This window comes from Bos taurus, chromosome 9 (genome assembly GCF_002263795.3).
Source record: "Bos taurus isolate L1 Dominette 01449 registration number 42190680 breed Hereford chromosome 9, ARS-UCD2.0, whole genome shotgun sequence".
NCBI classification, from domain to species: Eukaryota; Metazoa; Chordata; class Mammalia; order Artiodactyla; family Bovidae; genus Bos; species Bos taurus.
In genome coordinates, this window is record NC_037336.1 from 60,845,053 (window position 1) to 60,861,178 (window position 16,126).

Genomic DNA, 16,126 nt, shown 5'->3' on the forward strand with positions numbered 1-16,126 from the left:
GTGTCCACAAGTCCTTTCTGCAAATCCACTCAGAATCCAACCCGCTCCCTGGTGCATGTGACAGACTGGTTTTATGTCACCAGCGAGATGGATTAATGATTTCAGCAAAAAGCTGGCATGTTCAAGAGATTTAATTTTTTTTTTTTAATGTAACAGTTTTAACCAAAGCTCTACTAGGACACAGCGGAAGCTGAGTTTCACAGGAGAACCAACTTACTAATAGCCAATCACTAAGTAGCAGGGAGGGCAAAGCCTTGCTGTTGGTGTCACGACAGCCCAAAGGGGTGGGAAGTGGGTTGGCACAAGCCTCGGTATCAATATTAGGTCGGGAAACTCAGCCAGGCCAGCCATGCCCTCCTCACAGCACCGGCTCGAAGCAGCAGACCAACTCAATGGTTAAGCCTGGGGGTATCTGCCCTGCTGCAGGTCCCTGGAAGGCAGCTTGCAGCATAGCAGACATTCACAGGATGCCTTATTTTTCAAGACTCATTTTGTTTTTGTTTTGCTTGGTGGTTCTTGTGGAGAGCAGAAAGCCCAAGAAGAGGAGATGGACAGGGCAGCTGGAAACGTCCAAGCCAAGGTAAAGCCACGGGCAGGATGGGAGGGAGGTCACTGCAGGTGGCAGCTGCACTCGGTGGGACAGCTTCCGGGAGGGCTGGGGGTCAGGCCGTCCGTCCTCCTGGAATCTCCTTTCCAGTCGGAGGGAGATGGGCCTCTCACTGGGCTCAAATACACTATCGTGTCACCAGGCGTGAGTGACCAGGCTGGGCCTTTCATTCTGATGTTTGTGTTCCTTCAAAGCATTCCGATTTAAGGCAGGTAGCTGAAGACTTAGTGGGTAAAGCATCTTTGTACTTCTCAGACTGTGCTGCTTTGATTCTCGGGATTACATCCTGTAGGGACCATAAATGGCTTGCTAAGTAATTACCTCAACAATTTTTTTTGAGGGGAACGGTATATAGGAATTTAGTTTGAATTATGAAGAAAACATGTAACTGAGAGTTGTTTTCCTTAAATTATTTGATTGGTAACAGTTTTATAATGGTTTCGGGTATCATTTCACTGTTTTGAATCTTAGAAAAGGTGTTTGAAATTTGCTGCTGCTGCTGCTGCTAAATTGCTTCAGTCGTGTCCGACTCTGTGTGACTGCATAGAGGGCAGCCCAACAGGCTCCCCCGTCCCTGGGATTCTCCAGGCAAGAACACTGGAGTGGGTTGCCATTTCCTTCTCCAATGCATGAAAGTGAAAAGTGAAAGTGAAGTCGCTCTGTCCTGCCGGAATCTTCGAGACCCTGTGGACTGCAGCCTACCAGGCTCCTCCGTCCATGGGATTTTCCTAGCTTAACAGAAATATTTGTGTGGACAACAGAGAAGGCAATTTTGTGATGTAAGGGAAACATTCCAAGAAAAACTGATTAGGCCCAGAATGTGCACTCATTATCACAAATCAAGTTCCTTGATATGCGTTTTGAACTGATACACCAAGCACGATACTCTAGGTCTGTTCAGCACAAAGGAAAGATCAAACAGCTAAGATGTCCACATCATGTGTGAGGTGTTACACACCTGTTTTCCACCCTACTAGGCACTGTGTGAACTAGTGATTATGAATATAAGCTAATATCTTGAGGTACATTTTCTAGGCCAGTGGTCTCCTTTTTAAAAAATGTTTTTCATCACATCAGCTTTCAGATTTTAGTTTCCCAACCAGGGACTGAACCTGGGCCCTTGGCAGTGAGATCACAGAGTCCTAAACACTGGACTACTAGGGCATTCCCTAGTTTCCCTTTCTAATCATATACCACTATCAGTGACAATTTTTTGAAACTGTACTTCCAGTGTATGTGTGTGTGTGTGTGTGTGTGTGTATGCACAAATTGCATACATGTACTATTATAAATATGTATATTAAAGCTTGATAGCTTTGTTTTCAGATAAAAACTAATTGTAAATAATAGTTACAGTCTCTATTTCCTGCAACCCAGTGGACTATCTTGAGCCCGCCACGTGTGCCCCTACTTTAGAGACTGCTGCTCTGGGAGACGTGAAGACTCTGTGGAGTCTAATACCACTCAGTCAGAAAGCAACCAGATACAAATTGACCAGGATGATGGAAAAGAAGCAGCACTCTTGAGGGCTCATTCTGGTAACACATAACCTCAGGATCCAAGGCTGTTGAACTGCAGGAACCTCAGAGGTCACTGGATCCAGCAATTCCCCTGAGTTCTAATTCTGTAAATGTGAATAGGTGTATGAAAAAGAGGCTCCAGGGTCAAAGAAGCTTGGGAAATCCTGGTTTAGACCATTTTTAAACAGGTACTTTTACTATGTAAATAGACACTGTGTATTTGAAGAGGGGGATAAATTACACAGAGGTTATCCAAAAAAAAAACATACCACTTTTTTTTGGACTATCTTGTGGGTTTCATATTCCGCAGAGAACACATGGGGAAACACTGCCTCATTTTACAGAGGCCAAGACGTCGGCCTGAGTAACTCATGCAGTTGCTAGTGGCTTGTCGGGACCAGGTCCTAGGACCCTGACTTATTCAGATTGGAAGGAAAGCTTCGTCTGAACCTGTCTATTCTCTCCAGTGGTGCTGGGTTCAGCATGAGCCCCTCTGGGACCCTCAGGGATTCCACTCTGCAACCTGGGCAATTACAGCATCTCTGTCCCTCCTCAGAAGACCCACAGTCTCATTCCCAGACACCTGCTTGAGCTTGTGGACAGACTGAATTTATTTAAAAAAAAGTTTTTAAACTGTAGTATAGTTGATTTTCAGTATTATATTAGTTTCAGGTATAGAGCATAGAGATTCAAAAATTTTATAGGTTATACTCCATTTATAGTTATTATAAAATATTGGCTATATTCTCTGTGCTGTACACTATACCCTTGTAGCTTATTTACTTTATACATAGTAGTTTGTACCTCGTATGCCCCTACCCCTCTCTTATCCCTTCCCCTTCCCTCTCCCCACTCCTAATCACTAGTTTATTCTCTATATCTGTGAGTCTATTTTTTTTGTTATATTCACTAGTTTGTTTTATTTTTTAGATTTTGTATTTGTCTTTCTCTTATTAATATTTCACTTAGCATAATACCCTCCTTTATTCCAACTTCTCCCTGCCGTTTTGCCATGCATGTTGTTGCCAATGGCAAAATTTTATTCTTCTTTTTATGACTGAGTACTGTTCCATTGTAATATATACCACATCTTCTTTATTCATTTGTTATGGACACTGAGGTTGCTTCCACATCTTGACCCTTGTAAACAATGCTGCTATGAACACTGGGGTGCATGTATCTTTTCAAATTAGTGTTTTTGGTTTCTTCCACCCAGAGTGGAACTGCTGGATCATATGGTAATTCTAGTTTTAATTTTTTGAGGAAACTCCATACTGTTTATTGATGAATTAAATCTGACCCTTAGGAATGAGAACTTCTTGAAATCTATCCCATAAGGTGGTAATGTGGGTGAAAAGATGAACGTACATCATTCAAAGAATATAAAATCATTATTGAGCAGAAACCGGGAGAAACAATAGAGAAAAGTCGTATCAGGAAACATGGTTCCAGGCCTTTCTGCAATCCACCAGGGCATGTGCACACTCAGACAATCACAGAGTTACGTCTGTGTGTGAAAAATTTCAGCCAAATATTTGACGAAAAAGTACTTTCATTATTGACACAACAGTTAAGCTATACTGATAAATAGGAATAAACTGACCTGACCCTTTCTCCTTACAGTCGTAGAGCATTTCATCTCTGTGGAATAGCTCCTTCTCTTAGATGTCCCATTCACACAGACACACACACACACACACACACCCCCCACACACTTGGTCTCACATACAGTCGTACATTCACATGTAACACATATGGTCACACTCACACATACCGTCACACACACGGACCTCTTCCAACCTGTCAACCTTCCCTGTGTCACTCCAGCCAACACACCCTCACAAAACAATTATTCTGTCCAGCAGCAGCTTTTTCAAAACTGCTTCCAGTTTTCTGACCCTTTGTGTCCCTTTTTACTGACTCACTGCCAAGGGAGCCTGTTTGCTCTTGGCTCTCTGTTTTTGTTCTGTTCTTCCGGCCTCTCAGCCTCCCAGCTTTATTCCAACTTCTTCCCATCCTGCTGCCTAAGGTGGCCCCCTGAGCACATGACTGCTTCCCTGCCAAGAGAGGCCCTTCTCTCTTGAGATCTGAAAATACAACAAGACCTGGGAGTTTGGGCTCTGTCCTGATCACACTGTCTGGCCTCTCCTGGTCCCAAAGCCTGGGGTCCCCTTTCATTTTTCCTTCCCATTTGCTGCCCCCTTGCTTCGCCTGCACTTGACCACCCTTCTCTCTGTTTGCATCATGGCTCCAAGGCTGGACCCTTCTCTCTCTCTCTCCCCAGTGACCCTGCCCCTTCCCAGGGGTCTGTGGGGTTGGGAAGTCAGGGAAAACCAGGTTGGGGACCTGCTTCTGCCGCTTGCTGGTTGTGTGGCCATGTTTCCTGATCTTTCTGAACCTCATTTCTCCAAATAGAATGAGGGGGTGACCGCAGCTTGGGGCCTGTGAAAGGAGGGGTAACTCAAGGGGGTGTGGTCATTATGATTGCTGTTATGATTGCAGCAAATAACCCTCAAAACGATGGCACTTGCCCTGCTCCTCAAGGTGGAGTGAACACATTTTTCTTCTCTCCCCCTTTCACTGGATTTGAGGTTCTGTGAAGATTCCCAGCCTTGCAGCTGAGGCCCAACATACTGCCCCTGGAGTCTGGAGTGGGAGGGCTCGGGCATTTGAACTAGGGTGGGCACCCATTGTGAAGGATGGATGCAGGGCGTCCAGCTCACACAAACAGCCCAAGCCTTGGGGTATCAGCAGCCTGAGTTTTCAAATGACTGGACCTTTAAGAAAAATATTCCAGCTCCTCTGAACTGCACTGGGATGTCAATCTCCCTCTCCCCAGCATGCTGGCATATGAGGACTTCCGCTGCCCTAATCCGCCCCTCCAGAGAAACTGTGCTGACCCGGAGGGATTTGCTCCCTGCGAGGCAGGGGGGGCAGCGAGCTGGCTGCCCTCACAATTTAATGTCCGTGATGGGCTAAGCCCTCAGGCTGAGCTCTGCCTCCCACCATCCTGGGATGTCTTTGCTTAGGCTTCTGAACAGCTTCCCAGGGGCTGCCGCGCAGGGAACCATGCCTGGTCCCGCTCAGCTTCTTGGGGAAGAGACCCAGGAGGGCGGCAGGTCCTTGAAATGACCTCTCTGTGACCACACAAGCTGCTAGGGAACTGACTGAGGTCCCACCTTCCAGCTAAAGGACAGGAAGAGACCACTGGCCTCTCCTCAGAGCGTGCAGCTGCAGCCGCCTTGTCCAAAAGCAAATTTGACAAGGCTTCTTCCTCCAGCACCCTTCCATGTTTTCCCTCAGCCTTTGGTTAGAGATAAAATTCTTCACAGCATCTTCAAGGCTCTCCCTGGCTGAGCTCTGCAACCTCAGTCTGTCCATTTCATCCTCACCCCTCCTACCCTTTCTCCAGTTTCATATAATGGCCCACCCTTACTTCAGCTGGGTCACCTTGTACTTAGAAGTTCTCAAACTGTGGACATGTTGAGTTGAAAAGCCTATAGGATACCCAGCTGGAAATAACTAGTTAGTAGGATACAAAGGTCCGGGGCAAGGGACATGGGTCTCGGAATCATCAGTAAGTGAATGCCAGCTGAAGCCATTGCTTCACACAAAGAGAGTGTTGAAAGGGAGAGAAGGTGGCTGAGACAGGGCCCTGAGGAAACTGGCATGAAAAGAAGGGGCTGAGGAGGGAAAAAAACTGCAGTGGAGGTGGGAGGAGGGCCAAGCGCTCTGTCCTGGAAGACGAGGTTTCCAGCAGAGGCTGGTCCTCCCTGACCTTCGGCAAGGGCACCTGTAGGGCCTCGGCTCAGACCCAAGTGGGGAAGAAGCACCTGGGACTGAGGAAGTGGCTGCAGCTCTTTGGGAAAGTTATTTACTTATTAGGAGGAGGGAGAGATGATTTTTTAAAAAATTCAAAGCAGAGTATAAGAAACATTCAAAGCAGAGTATAACTACCACCATAGTGCCACCTTCCCTTTCCAGTGAATTTTGCATGAGGAGGTTATGGGGTCTGGACAGATCTTCTTCTTTGTTTTGGTTCAAGGTGAGAGAGACTAGAATTCAGTTTGAATGCTGATGAGAATTAGCAGTGAGAAGGGGAGAAGGGGAGGAAGTTGGGCCAGGGTGTTTGAGGGCAGAGTTCAAAGGGCTCAGGGAGAAGGAGGGTTCAGTTTGAATGCTAATGAGAATTAGCAGTGAGAAGGGGAGAAGGGGAGGAAGTTGGGCCAGGGTGTTTGAGGGCAGAGTTCAAAGGGCTCAGGGAGAAGGAGGGCCAGGCACCTCTGCTGAGCCCCCAGGGACCTCCAGAACCTACAAGGCCAAAGGAAGTGAAAACACTGCTACTGCTCCTGCTTTCTGAGTTGCCGCCGCCCTAGTTGCACTTTCTACCTGGTGTCTCGCAGGCGTCTGGAAATCAAGATGGCTCCTAAGAATCTGATGCTCCATCATCTCCACAAACATGCCACTCCCCCAGTTTTTATCATCTTAGCGAATGTTTCCACCATTCACCCTGGTGCTCGTCATAAACCTGGGCCATCCTTGCCTCTCTGTTTCCCCCATCCCCATCCCCAAGCTCTCAGCAAGGTCTTTCTGCCTCCCTCAAATCTGATCAGTTCTCTACACCCTCACCGCTCACCGCCCTAACCCAGGTACCATGTTGTCTCAGCAAAAGGCTTCTGCTTCTCTGCCCTTCCACCATCTCTTCTACCTGAGTGATCTTCTCAGGTATTAATCCAGACCTTGTGACTCCCCTGCTCAGAATTGCCATGGGTTTCCCCTCTCAGTGTCGTATATCTGAGGGCCTCAGACCTAGCCCCTGGCCTCGTCTCCCACCTCCTTTCGTACTGCTCTCCTCCTCCTCGTTCTCCACCCACTGGTCTTCTTACTGTTCCACACACAAGACTCACCTCAGGATGTTTGCACTTGCTGGTCCCTCTCTCAGGATGCACTTTCTTCAGCTCCTCTCACAGCTCACCTTCTCTCCAGGGCTCACAAGGCTTCCTTGACCACCCTCTACCCCAACCCATCTCTCTCTTCCTCCTTACTCTGCTTTATTATATTTTTATGGCACTTAATTTCTGAAGTCATATTATTTCTCTCTCCATTTGTTTACTGTCTGTTTATCAATTCTGTGAGGGGAATGAGTGTCTGTCCTCCCATGACTGGAGTGAGGAGTCTTTGGACAGTAAATGCTCCATAGGAATGTGCTGAGAAAATAAATTTTAGTCCAGGAATCAAAGAATCGTGCAACAAGAGAGCAGGATGGCTGTCCATATTGTCCAGACAAAGACATTTTCCTCTACCCTGCTAGGTTCTTCTGGCTGGTGTAGGAATCAAATTGACGTGAGAGAACTTAACAGGAGAAGATCAAACAAAAGTTCAATAATCTGTATCCATGGGAGAGACACAGGAAAAATGAGGAATTCTCCCAAATGGCCAAGCCCTCACATTAAATACCATCTTCAGCTAAAGACGAAGGAGGATGTTGGAGGTAGTGGTTTAGGACTTCAGTCAGGAGGAAGGCAATTCTCATGAAGACGGAAAAAGAAATGTTTGGTAAAGCAATGGTGTGCCAGGCTGTGCAGGCAATGGGACATGGTGGATGCTGATCTCCAGGCCCTGCAGAGTTTCTCCACCACCCCTACTCTCTATTCTTTGCAGACATCTCTGGTGACAGCTCTATTCCAGGAACAGACCCTCTGTGCAAATTCTTTTAAGCATGCTGCATGCTAAGTCACTTCAATTGTGTCTGACTCTTGGCGACCCCATCAACTGCAGCCCACCAGGCTCTTCTGTCCGTGGGATATTCTAGACAAGAATACTGGAGGGGGTTGCCATTCCCTTGACCTCCCATCAAATAATACCATCTGGGCAGAGCTGAGAGAATGAAATTTAAGGATTTCATAGGAAGATGTCTCAAAGAACAGGACCACGAGACAGGGAATATGTCACTCTTCTCTTACAGAATTTAAACAGGAAATATGCTTGTTTCTCTAAAAAGTCAATGAAGTGTGATAAGAACACGGAGAGTAAATAGGGGTGTATATAAATGAACAACAGACATTGAAAAACAAAGTCTCTTCCTTGATTTCTAAAACCCTTCACTAATACATTACAGATAGTATTATAGTAACACTGATTTCTTATAAGGTTATTTCCTTCCATCAAGAATTAAATCTCAGGGAGTTTCCTGGTGGCCTAGTGGTGAGGATTCTGGGTTTTCACTGCTGGGGCCCACTTTCCATCCCTATTGGGGAACTTTGAAACCCTGTAAGCCTCACAGTATGGCCATTAAAAAAAAAAAAAAAGAATTAAAACTCACATTCCATCAGACCCGAACGTTCAAATAACCTGCTTGCTTGCCTTCCTTCCTTCCTCTCCATTTTATTCTCCCTCTCCTCTTATTATGTCTCCTGTTTAGTGATCATCCTGTAAGTAGAATACTGCTTTGGAATATTTGGAACTTGACTGCTTTAGGATTATGTGTGGTTGTGGTGGGAAAAAAGACATGGAAAGAACGAGTGTGAGTGAGGAGAGAATCACTCCTTTGTCCTCTGGGTTAGAGGAAGGACAGGGAAGCGGGGTCTGCCGTCCTGGGCTCCAACCCGCCTCCCTCACCACCTGGCTGGACGGTTCGAGCAATTCTGTGCCCAGCTGTGGCCTCCATGCCCGCTGGCTGTGAACGGTCTGTTCTCCCAAGGGTTGAGGCTCTCTGCGCCAGGGTGGCTTCTGTAGACAGCTGCCAACTGGACTGACGTGAGGAATATCAGGTCTGGCTAGGATCAAACCAGCCTGTTAAAACTTTAACTATATTTGTCTCAGAATTTTACTTATCACAAAACCAATATTATAACAACATTGAAGAAATTTCTGTAAGTTAATTAATTTATTTAATTAATTCTTGGCTGCACTGGGTCTTGGCCGCTGCAAGCATGCTTTCTCTAGTTGCAGCAAGCAGGTGGTACTCTCCCTTGAGCCTCGCTGGGGTGGTTTCTCTCGTTGTTGAGCACTGCCTCTGGGACACGGGCTTTAATAGTTGTGGTGCATGGGCTTAGTTGCTCTCCAGGTCAACCACTGGACCACCAGGGAAATTCCTAAAGAAATATTTCAAAAGAAAAAAAAAAAAAAAACCATCATAAACCATTCAACCCAAGCATTGGTCATCCAATCATGACTTTTGGCAAGACAAATTAGGAGCTTGCCAAGGTAGAATGGGGTCCTGTCCGGGAGGGATCTGTTTTAGAAGCCTCTGGAAGGGCCAGGTCATCAGGTCAGCCTGTTGGTGAGGGCCTGGGGTGCTGGGGGCAAGCAGGGATGGGGGAGCAAGGATCCTTTATCTCTCAACCTCCCTTCAGGGGAGAAAGAGACAGTAAGATGGGGGAAAAGTGTCTAACAGGTAGATCCTGCAGAAAGTAATCTCCCCAAATCTTCTCACACAATGCCTCGGTGGGAGGATGGAAAACATTTCTTGCCTGTCTTTGCAGTCACCTGTATAAGAAGAACCCTGATATGACCAAAATCCGACATGGAAAACCTCAGCCACTTCTCAGAGTGGATGATCATGATTTCACCATGAGGCCCGCTTTTGGAGGTAAGATGTGTCCCCCCCACCTTCAGCCCTTTGGGGCCTGATTCCAGGACTGCCTTCTGCTGCTGTTCCATCGGGTTCCCTCAGGCACAGCCCTCCTTCCCGGGGGGCCTTTAGTTTCCCAGTCACGGTCAGCATAGCCCAACTCACAAATTATCCCCTGGAGCAAAGCGATGGAAGGAAGTGAGTGCTGAGAAGAGGGGTTGGAGACGATGGAGCTGTTTACATTCTCAAAGGCCTAGCCCTGCTGCTGCCAACTTGCCTTTCTTAAAAGAATAAGAGCAGGCAGGAAGTTTTGCACAGAAAAATGACTCTGTTCTCTGCTGCCCCTTGCCTAGCTGGGAATTTGGGTTTCTGAGGGGGGCCACCTGCTTGCAACCATTTAACTCCTTGCAGGAACTTCCCTGGTGGTCCAGTGGTTAAGACTCCACACTCCCAGTGCAGAGGGAGTGGGCTCAGTCCCTGGTTGGGAAGCTAAGATCCCGTATGCTGCACAGTGTGGCCAAAAAAAAAAAAGATCTTAAAAAAAGAAAACCCAAAAAACAATTTAACCCCTTGCACAGCCGCCTTGCAGACTTGACCCCAAAAGAGTTTCCCTGCTCTGGGGGGTCCAGCAGGGGTGGCATGGATGGTGGCTGCCCCTCTCAGGAACTGGAGAAAAATGCCACAGGGAGACAGGAGCCTGGACGGGGCCAGCCATCTGCACCGACAAGGCAGGGGGGAAGGATGGGACTCACAGGATGCATGAGACACAGGCCCAGGCACCCCTAGTGCAGGTGGGGAAACTGAGGCCCAGAGCATGGCAGCTGATGCACCCTGGCCAGAGAGACCCTGGCAGGCTGGTCTCTATTCCCCTTTATCTTGCTCTTGAAGTTCTCTCAGGTGCCAGCGTCCTCTTGGGGCAGCAGGAAGGAGCAGGAGTGACTTGTGAGCAAGCCACCGACCCTCTGCTTGTGGTTTGTGAAGTGGGGAAAGTAATCCCTCCATCTGTGGGGGCTGTCAGGATTAAATGAGATGATGTATGTAAAGCCCCCAGCACCTACGGGTTCACAGCCCCTTAGAAAAAGCCAGCTGTCAGGCCTCCCTCTTGTGTGACTGTTAGGGGATTAGGATGTTAATCTATCCCAGGGGCCTTTGCATTTTCAAAGCCTCTCGCTCAGTTCCCTGAGCTCTGACACTTGCCAAGCAGGAGGAGAAAGCAGGCGACCAATGACAGTCCCTGCCTCTTCTTCCTGCTGGGACAGAAAGCTGCTCAGCCAGGCATCCAGCTGCCCTCAAGGGGTAATGCCACCAGAGAATTTAATGAACTTCAGTAACATTTTCCTGAGTAAGCAGCTCTAAAATTAGCTGGATGTGCTCCAGGAGGTCCAAGCGAGATGGTATCCTATAAGCAGAAAGCTCCTCTTTGTTTCTCTTCTAGAGCAGGGGTCCCCAACCTCTAGGGTCTAATGCCTGATGATCTGAGGTGGAGCTGATGGCATAATAATAGAAATGAAGTGCACAATAAGTGTAATGTGTCTGAATCATCCAGAAACCTCCCCTGTCTGTGGAAAAATTATCTCCTATGAAAGCAGTATCTGGTGCCAAGGTGGCCGGGGACCGCTATTCTAGAGGATGAGCTAAGAAGCAGAGGGTCAGATGACTGGGACAAGGTTGCCAAACAATAGCATTAATGCCAACGAACAATTCCTGGTGACTTCTGTGCCAGGCACCATTCTAATCAGGGCACTTACAGACATCATCTTACTTCGGTCCTCACAACTCCATGAAGTAGACCATAATTATGAAGTAGATATTGTTATGCCCAGATGAGGAACGTGAGGTGTGGAGAGGTGAGGTGACTGGCCCACGTCACACAGCTGCTGACCCACCCTCCTGAGTGGGTCTCTTTCTTGCCTCCTTTGACTTGCGTGTCCTCCAGTGCTAGGCAATTAGGCAGAGTAGGTATAGGGTTTAGAGCTCACAAACAATACTCCTAGGGGCCTCTACAAAGATTTTATTTTAAAATCAGAAGAAAAAAATAAAATTTTAGGTAGAATAAAATATTAATATATAATAGTAATATATTCATCTTTATACCAATACTTTTTAAAATGTTTTATCTGGTGGAAGGGTCCATGAAGACAGGGGTCTAGGGTCCTCAAAAGTCACAGTATAGCCCTTCGGCAGAGCACAGTTCTGTGGAGCAGCTGCATGTGTCTGGGTGTGAGTGACCTTCCGAATCACGCCTTGTAACTTTCTCATGGAGGCTGTCATTGCTGGCAGGAGCCTGAGCCGTCACCTGGTCAGGACCTTCAGTTTGCAGAAGAGCCTGGGCTCCAGAGGGTTAAGTGATGAGCACAGAACAACTGGGGGCAAAACTTGGGTTTCTTCTGTGATGTCAGATGCAAAAGTGAAAGCCTCATAAAACCACCCTCCTCCTCTGGGAGAAAGCCAGGAGCTAGCTCTCAGGACCAGCGAGAGAAGTCCTGCCACATTCTCAGAAAACCCAGCTCTGAGGAGAATCATCCAACAGGCTGCAGCCCCAGTCAGGGTGCTCCTTCCTCAAGCCATGTTCGGGGAGTAAACTGGACTTCCTGTATTCTGATCCCTGCAAGTGCTGGGCCCATCAGCTGGACTCCCCTGGAGTATGAAGGATCAGGACAGTCCCCTGCCCCTGCTTAAGTAAGCCTCTGAGGCTGGTAAAGGCCCTGATTTCACAGAAAGCTTCTGCAGAAGGAGTTGTCACCTCCAGCAGGTGCGATAAGACCCTTACACATCAGCTGTCATAATCTCACCAAGGCAAAGGGTGGGAGCTGCTCCTCCTTGCTCCCAACCCCCTCCCCCAGGGCAGCTGGTCCTTGGGCCACCTTTTCTTCCCTGCAGGGCTATCCTGGATGTCTAGATGGTCCTACTTGGATGAAGTAGGACTAGGGGAACTCACGGTGAGGCACACATACATGAATTCAGAAATAGCTTTGCAGCTGGACGGGTCCTGACCAAGCAGGCTGGGTGGGGCTGTCACAGGAGGGGGCTTCCCACTGCCCAGGGTTCCAATGACTGTCACAATCCATGGTCCCTGGAGCCTCTGTGGATGGTTTAGAGCTCAGAAGCTGTCTCTGCCGGTGCTCCTGAGGGACTCCACCCAGCCCCTCACTCCTGGGCAGGAGTGTGGCTGGTGGTGGATATTACTCTGAGGAAGGAGGCTGACAGACAGCACATAGGTGACTCTGTGCAAGTAATAGTAAGCCTGCCTTCTTTGGGGGCAGCCCTGTGCCAGGCCCCCAGTCCAAAGCAAAGCGTGGGCCCAAATTGCCCTAATGCAGGTCCAGCCTAACACACCCCCACTTAGCACTTAGCCCCACTTACTCAGCAGGCCACACCCACAGGGTGTCCTTCAACAATTATGGGCTGTGTATTCCCATCCCTGTCTTCTCTTTCTAACTTGTGTCTCGAATAGCGGCTTCCTTGTGGACAGATATTTAAAAATAACTGATAGAGAGGAATTTGCCTAAGACTAGATACCCCTTGGATGACCTTTTCAGTCTGGAAAAAGAAAAGATTAAAAATCTAGCAGCTTCCTAATAATCCCAGGGATCAGTTGAAACAAAAATATCTTGTCTAAGCTCCCAGCTGCCTGGTTCGGTAGTGTGTCCTGGTTAGGAGAACCCACAGGGGCCTGCCTGGGGTTTCCCTTCCATTTGTTAGAAAAACTGATGTGCTTTTTTTTTTTTTTAATTAAATTTTAATTTTAAAAAAATTGAGTGTAAAACATACAGAACATGTAACTTACCATCTCAACCATTTGAAGCATATAGTTCAGGGGCCAAAGCACATTCACGTTGTTGTCCAACTATCACCAGCATCCATGTCTAGAGCTTTTCATCTTCCCAAACCGAAGCTCCATTAAACAGTAACTCTCTACTCCCTGCTTCCCCCTGTCCCTGAGGACCACCATTCTACTTTCAGTCTCTGAATTTGACTGCTCTAGGCATCTCCTGTCAGTGGAATTATATAGTACTTGTCTTTTTGTGACTGGCTGATTCACTCAGCCTCGTCTTCAAGGTTCATTCATTTGGTAGTATGTGACAGGATTCCTTTCTTTTTTAAGGCCAAACAATAGTCCATTGTATGAACATATCACATCTTGTTTACCCATGTATCTGTCATTGGACATTTGGATTATTCCTTCCTTTTGGGTATTGGGGAAAAAGCTTCCATGAACATGTGTGTACAACATCTGTTCAAGACCCTGTTTTCAATTTGGGGGTTAATATACTCATGCGACGGAGAAGGCAATGGCACCGCACTCCAGTACTCTTGCCTGGAAAATCCCATGGACGGAGGAGCCTGGTGGGCTGCAGTCCATGGGGTTGCTGAGAGTCGGGCACGACTTCACTTTCACTTCCACTTTTCACTTTGTGCATTGGAGAAGGAAATGGCACCCCACTCCAGTGTTCTTGCCTGGAGAATCCCAGGGACGGGAGAGCCTGGTGGGCTGCTGTCTATGGGGTCGCACAGAGTCGGACACGCCTGAAGCGACTTAGCAGTAGCAGCAGCATGGTAGTTCTGTGTTTAATTTTTGGAGGAACTCTCATACTTTTTTCACATCAGCAGCTTCTCACACATCACACATTCTCACACAGCAACTACATCATTTCACCTTTTCATCAGCACAATCTGATTCTTTAAAAAATTTTTTTTTTGCCAAGTGGCATGTGAGAACTTAGTTCTCCAATGAGGGATTGAACACACACGCCTTGCAGTGGATGTGTGGTCTTAACCCCAGTTATGCACCAGAGAAGTCCCACATGGTGCTGGTTTTTAATCCAAACTGTAGAAGTGGGGGACTTCCCAGGTGGTGCCAGTGGTAAAGAATCTGCCTGCCAATGCAGGAGACTAAAGAGACATGGGTTTAATCCCTGGGTTGGTAAGATCACTGGGAGAAGGGCATGGCAACCCACTCCAGTATTCTTGCCTGGAGAATCCCATGGACAGGGAAGCCTGGTGGGCTACAGTTCATAGGGTTGTAAAGAGTCAGACACGACTGAAGCGACTTGGCATGCACACATGTATGTAAAAGTGGGAGGTAAAGGAGGGATGTAATGTCATCGTGGATTCTTTTGAATTAAACCCAAGGAGTTTGTCAGGATGGTGGGCAAGTGGACACAAAGTAGGTTAGGTCCTCCAACCAAAATACTTTCATTTTCATTCTTAAGACAAATATGGTGTTTTTTGGAGCTGATTTGTATGAAGCAGGGTCGGTGGCACTTGGGGACCCAGCAGTGAGCAGTACAGCCACAGTCCTTGGAATGTTAATGCTCTGGTTGAGGAGACCAGTGTTAATGAAGTCTTCACATCAAGACATCAAATTATGGAGAACTCCTGGAAGGACAGAGGAACTGTAGGGAGGGTGCAACAGGGCTGGTTGTGGGCACCAGGGGAGGGCTGCCTCGAGGAGTTCGGGAGGAGGAAGGCCAAGGAGCTACCCTTCCTGGACAAGACATGGGTTCAGTCACTTCGCTTGGCAATCCTGGCATGCCAGAGTGTCATCCAAAGAAGTGACATCCCAAGAAGCTGTCTACAGGTGAAACAAATGACTCAGTACAGTCACGTATTACAGAAGCAATGGAGGGCATCTCTGCTGATGGAGGGGGAGTTACGTGGTCAGTTCTGTCCAGAGAGAGAATCAGAGATGCCTTCATTCAAGAGGCAATGCTCACAATGAGGAAAGATGCACGGGGGCTGAGGCCAGTGGGTGGAGAAAGGAAGAGGGGGCCAAGGTGAAGGGTGCTCATGGATAACAGGAGCATGGCAGTGGAATGCAAGCAGCGTGTGTGTGTGTGTGCGTGTGTGTGTGTGTGCGTGCACGCGCGTGTGTGTGTGTGTGTGCGTGTGTGTGTGTAGGCGGTGCACCTCGGTGTCCATAGGCACGTGCCGGGTACTGCTGTGGGTGGAAATAGGGCCGCTTGGAGCTGGGCCATTCTCCCTGTCCCGTCTTGGGCCAGCCAGAGCTCCCAGAAGCCTGAGTCCAAGGTTGGGGTTGGCCTTCTGGGTTGACATGAAAGTGTATTGGTCAAAGCAGTAGGACAGGATATATACCATTTACCAGTTTCTTAGCTTAACTTGTGACCTTCAGGTATTCAAGCATGTGGCATCTGGATCTCTGATTATGCTCCTGCCTGGGGGGTGGGTTTGTACATGTGGACGCTGCCCTTAGTGGTCAGCTGCCCACACAGAGTAGGGTGAAGACTTGATCTGGAGGGGCCATGTCTGGACGGGCTGAGATTGAATGAGCCTGGAAAGAAGGGGTCGGAGGGCCCAGCCTGTGATCAGGGGCAGGTCGGGGCAGGGGCTGGGCCTGTAATACAACCCGCTTCCCCCATATCATTTCTAGAGCACAGGAGAACTCTTCTTGTGCTATATCCAACA

At 48.0% G+C, this 16,126-nt stretch overlaps 1 protein-coding gene across 1 annotated transcript in view; it reads left to right on the forward strand.

Annotated features, from left to right (window-relative positions):
• The first annotated feature begins 327 nt into the window (after positions 1 to 327).
• GABRR2 (gamma-aminobutyric acid type A receptor subunit rho2) overlaps positions 328 to 16,126 on the forward strand; it is a 40,219-nt gene continuing 24,420 nt past the window's right edge. The window contains 2 exon segments of the mRNA NM_001077946.1: positions 328 to 580; positions 9,612 to 9,718. Of these exon segments, the coding sequence (NP_001071414.2) occupies positions 468 to 580; positions 9,612 to 9,718 (220 nt within the window). The 5' untranslated portion in view covers positions 328 to 467.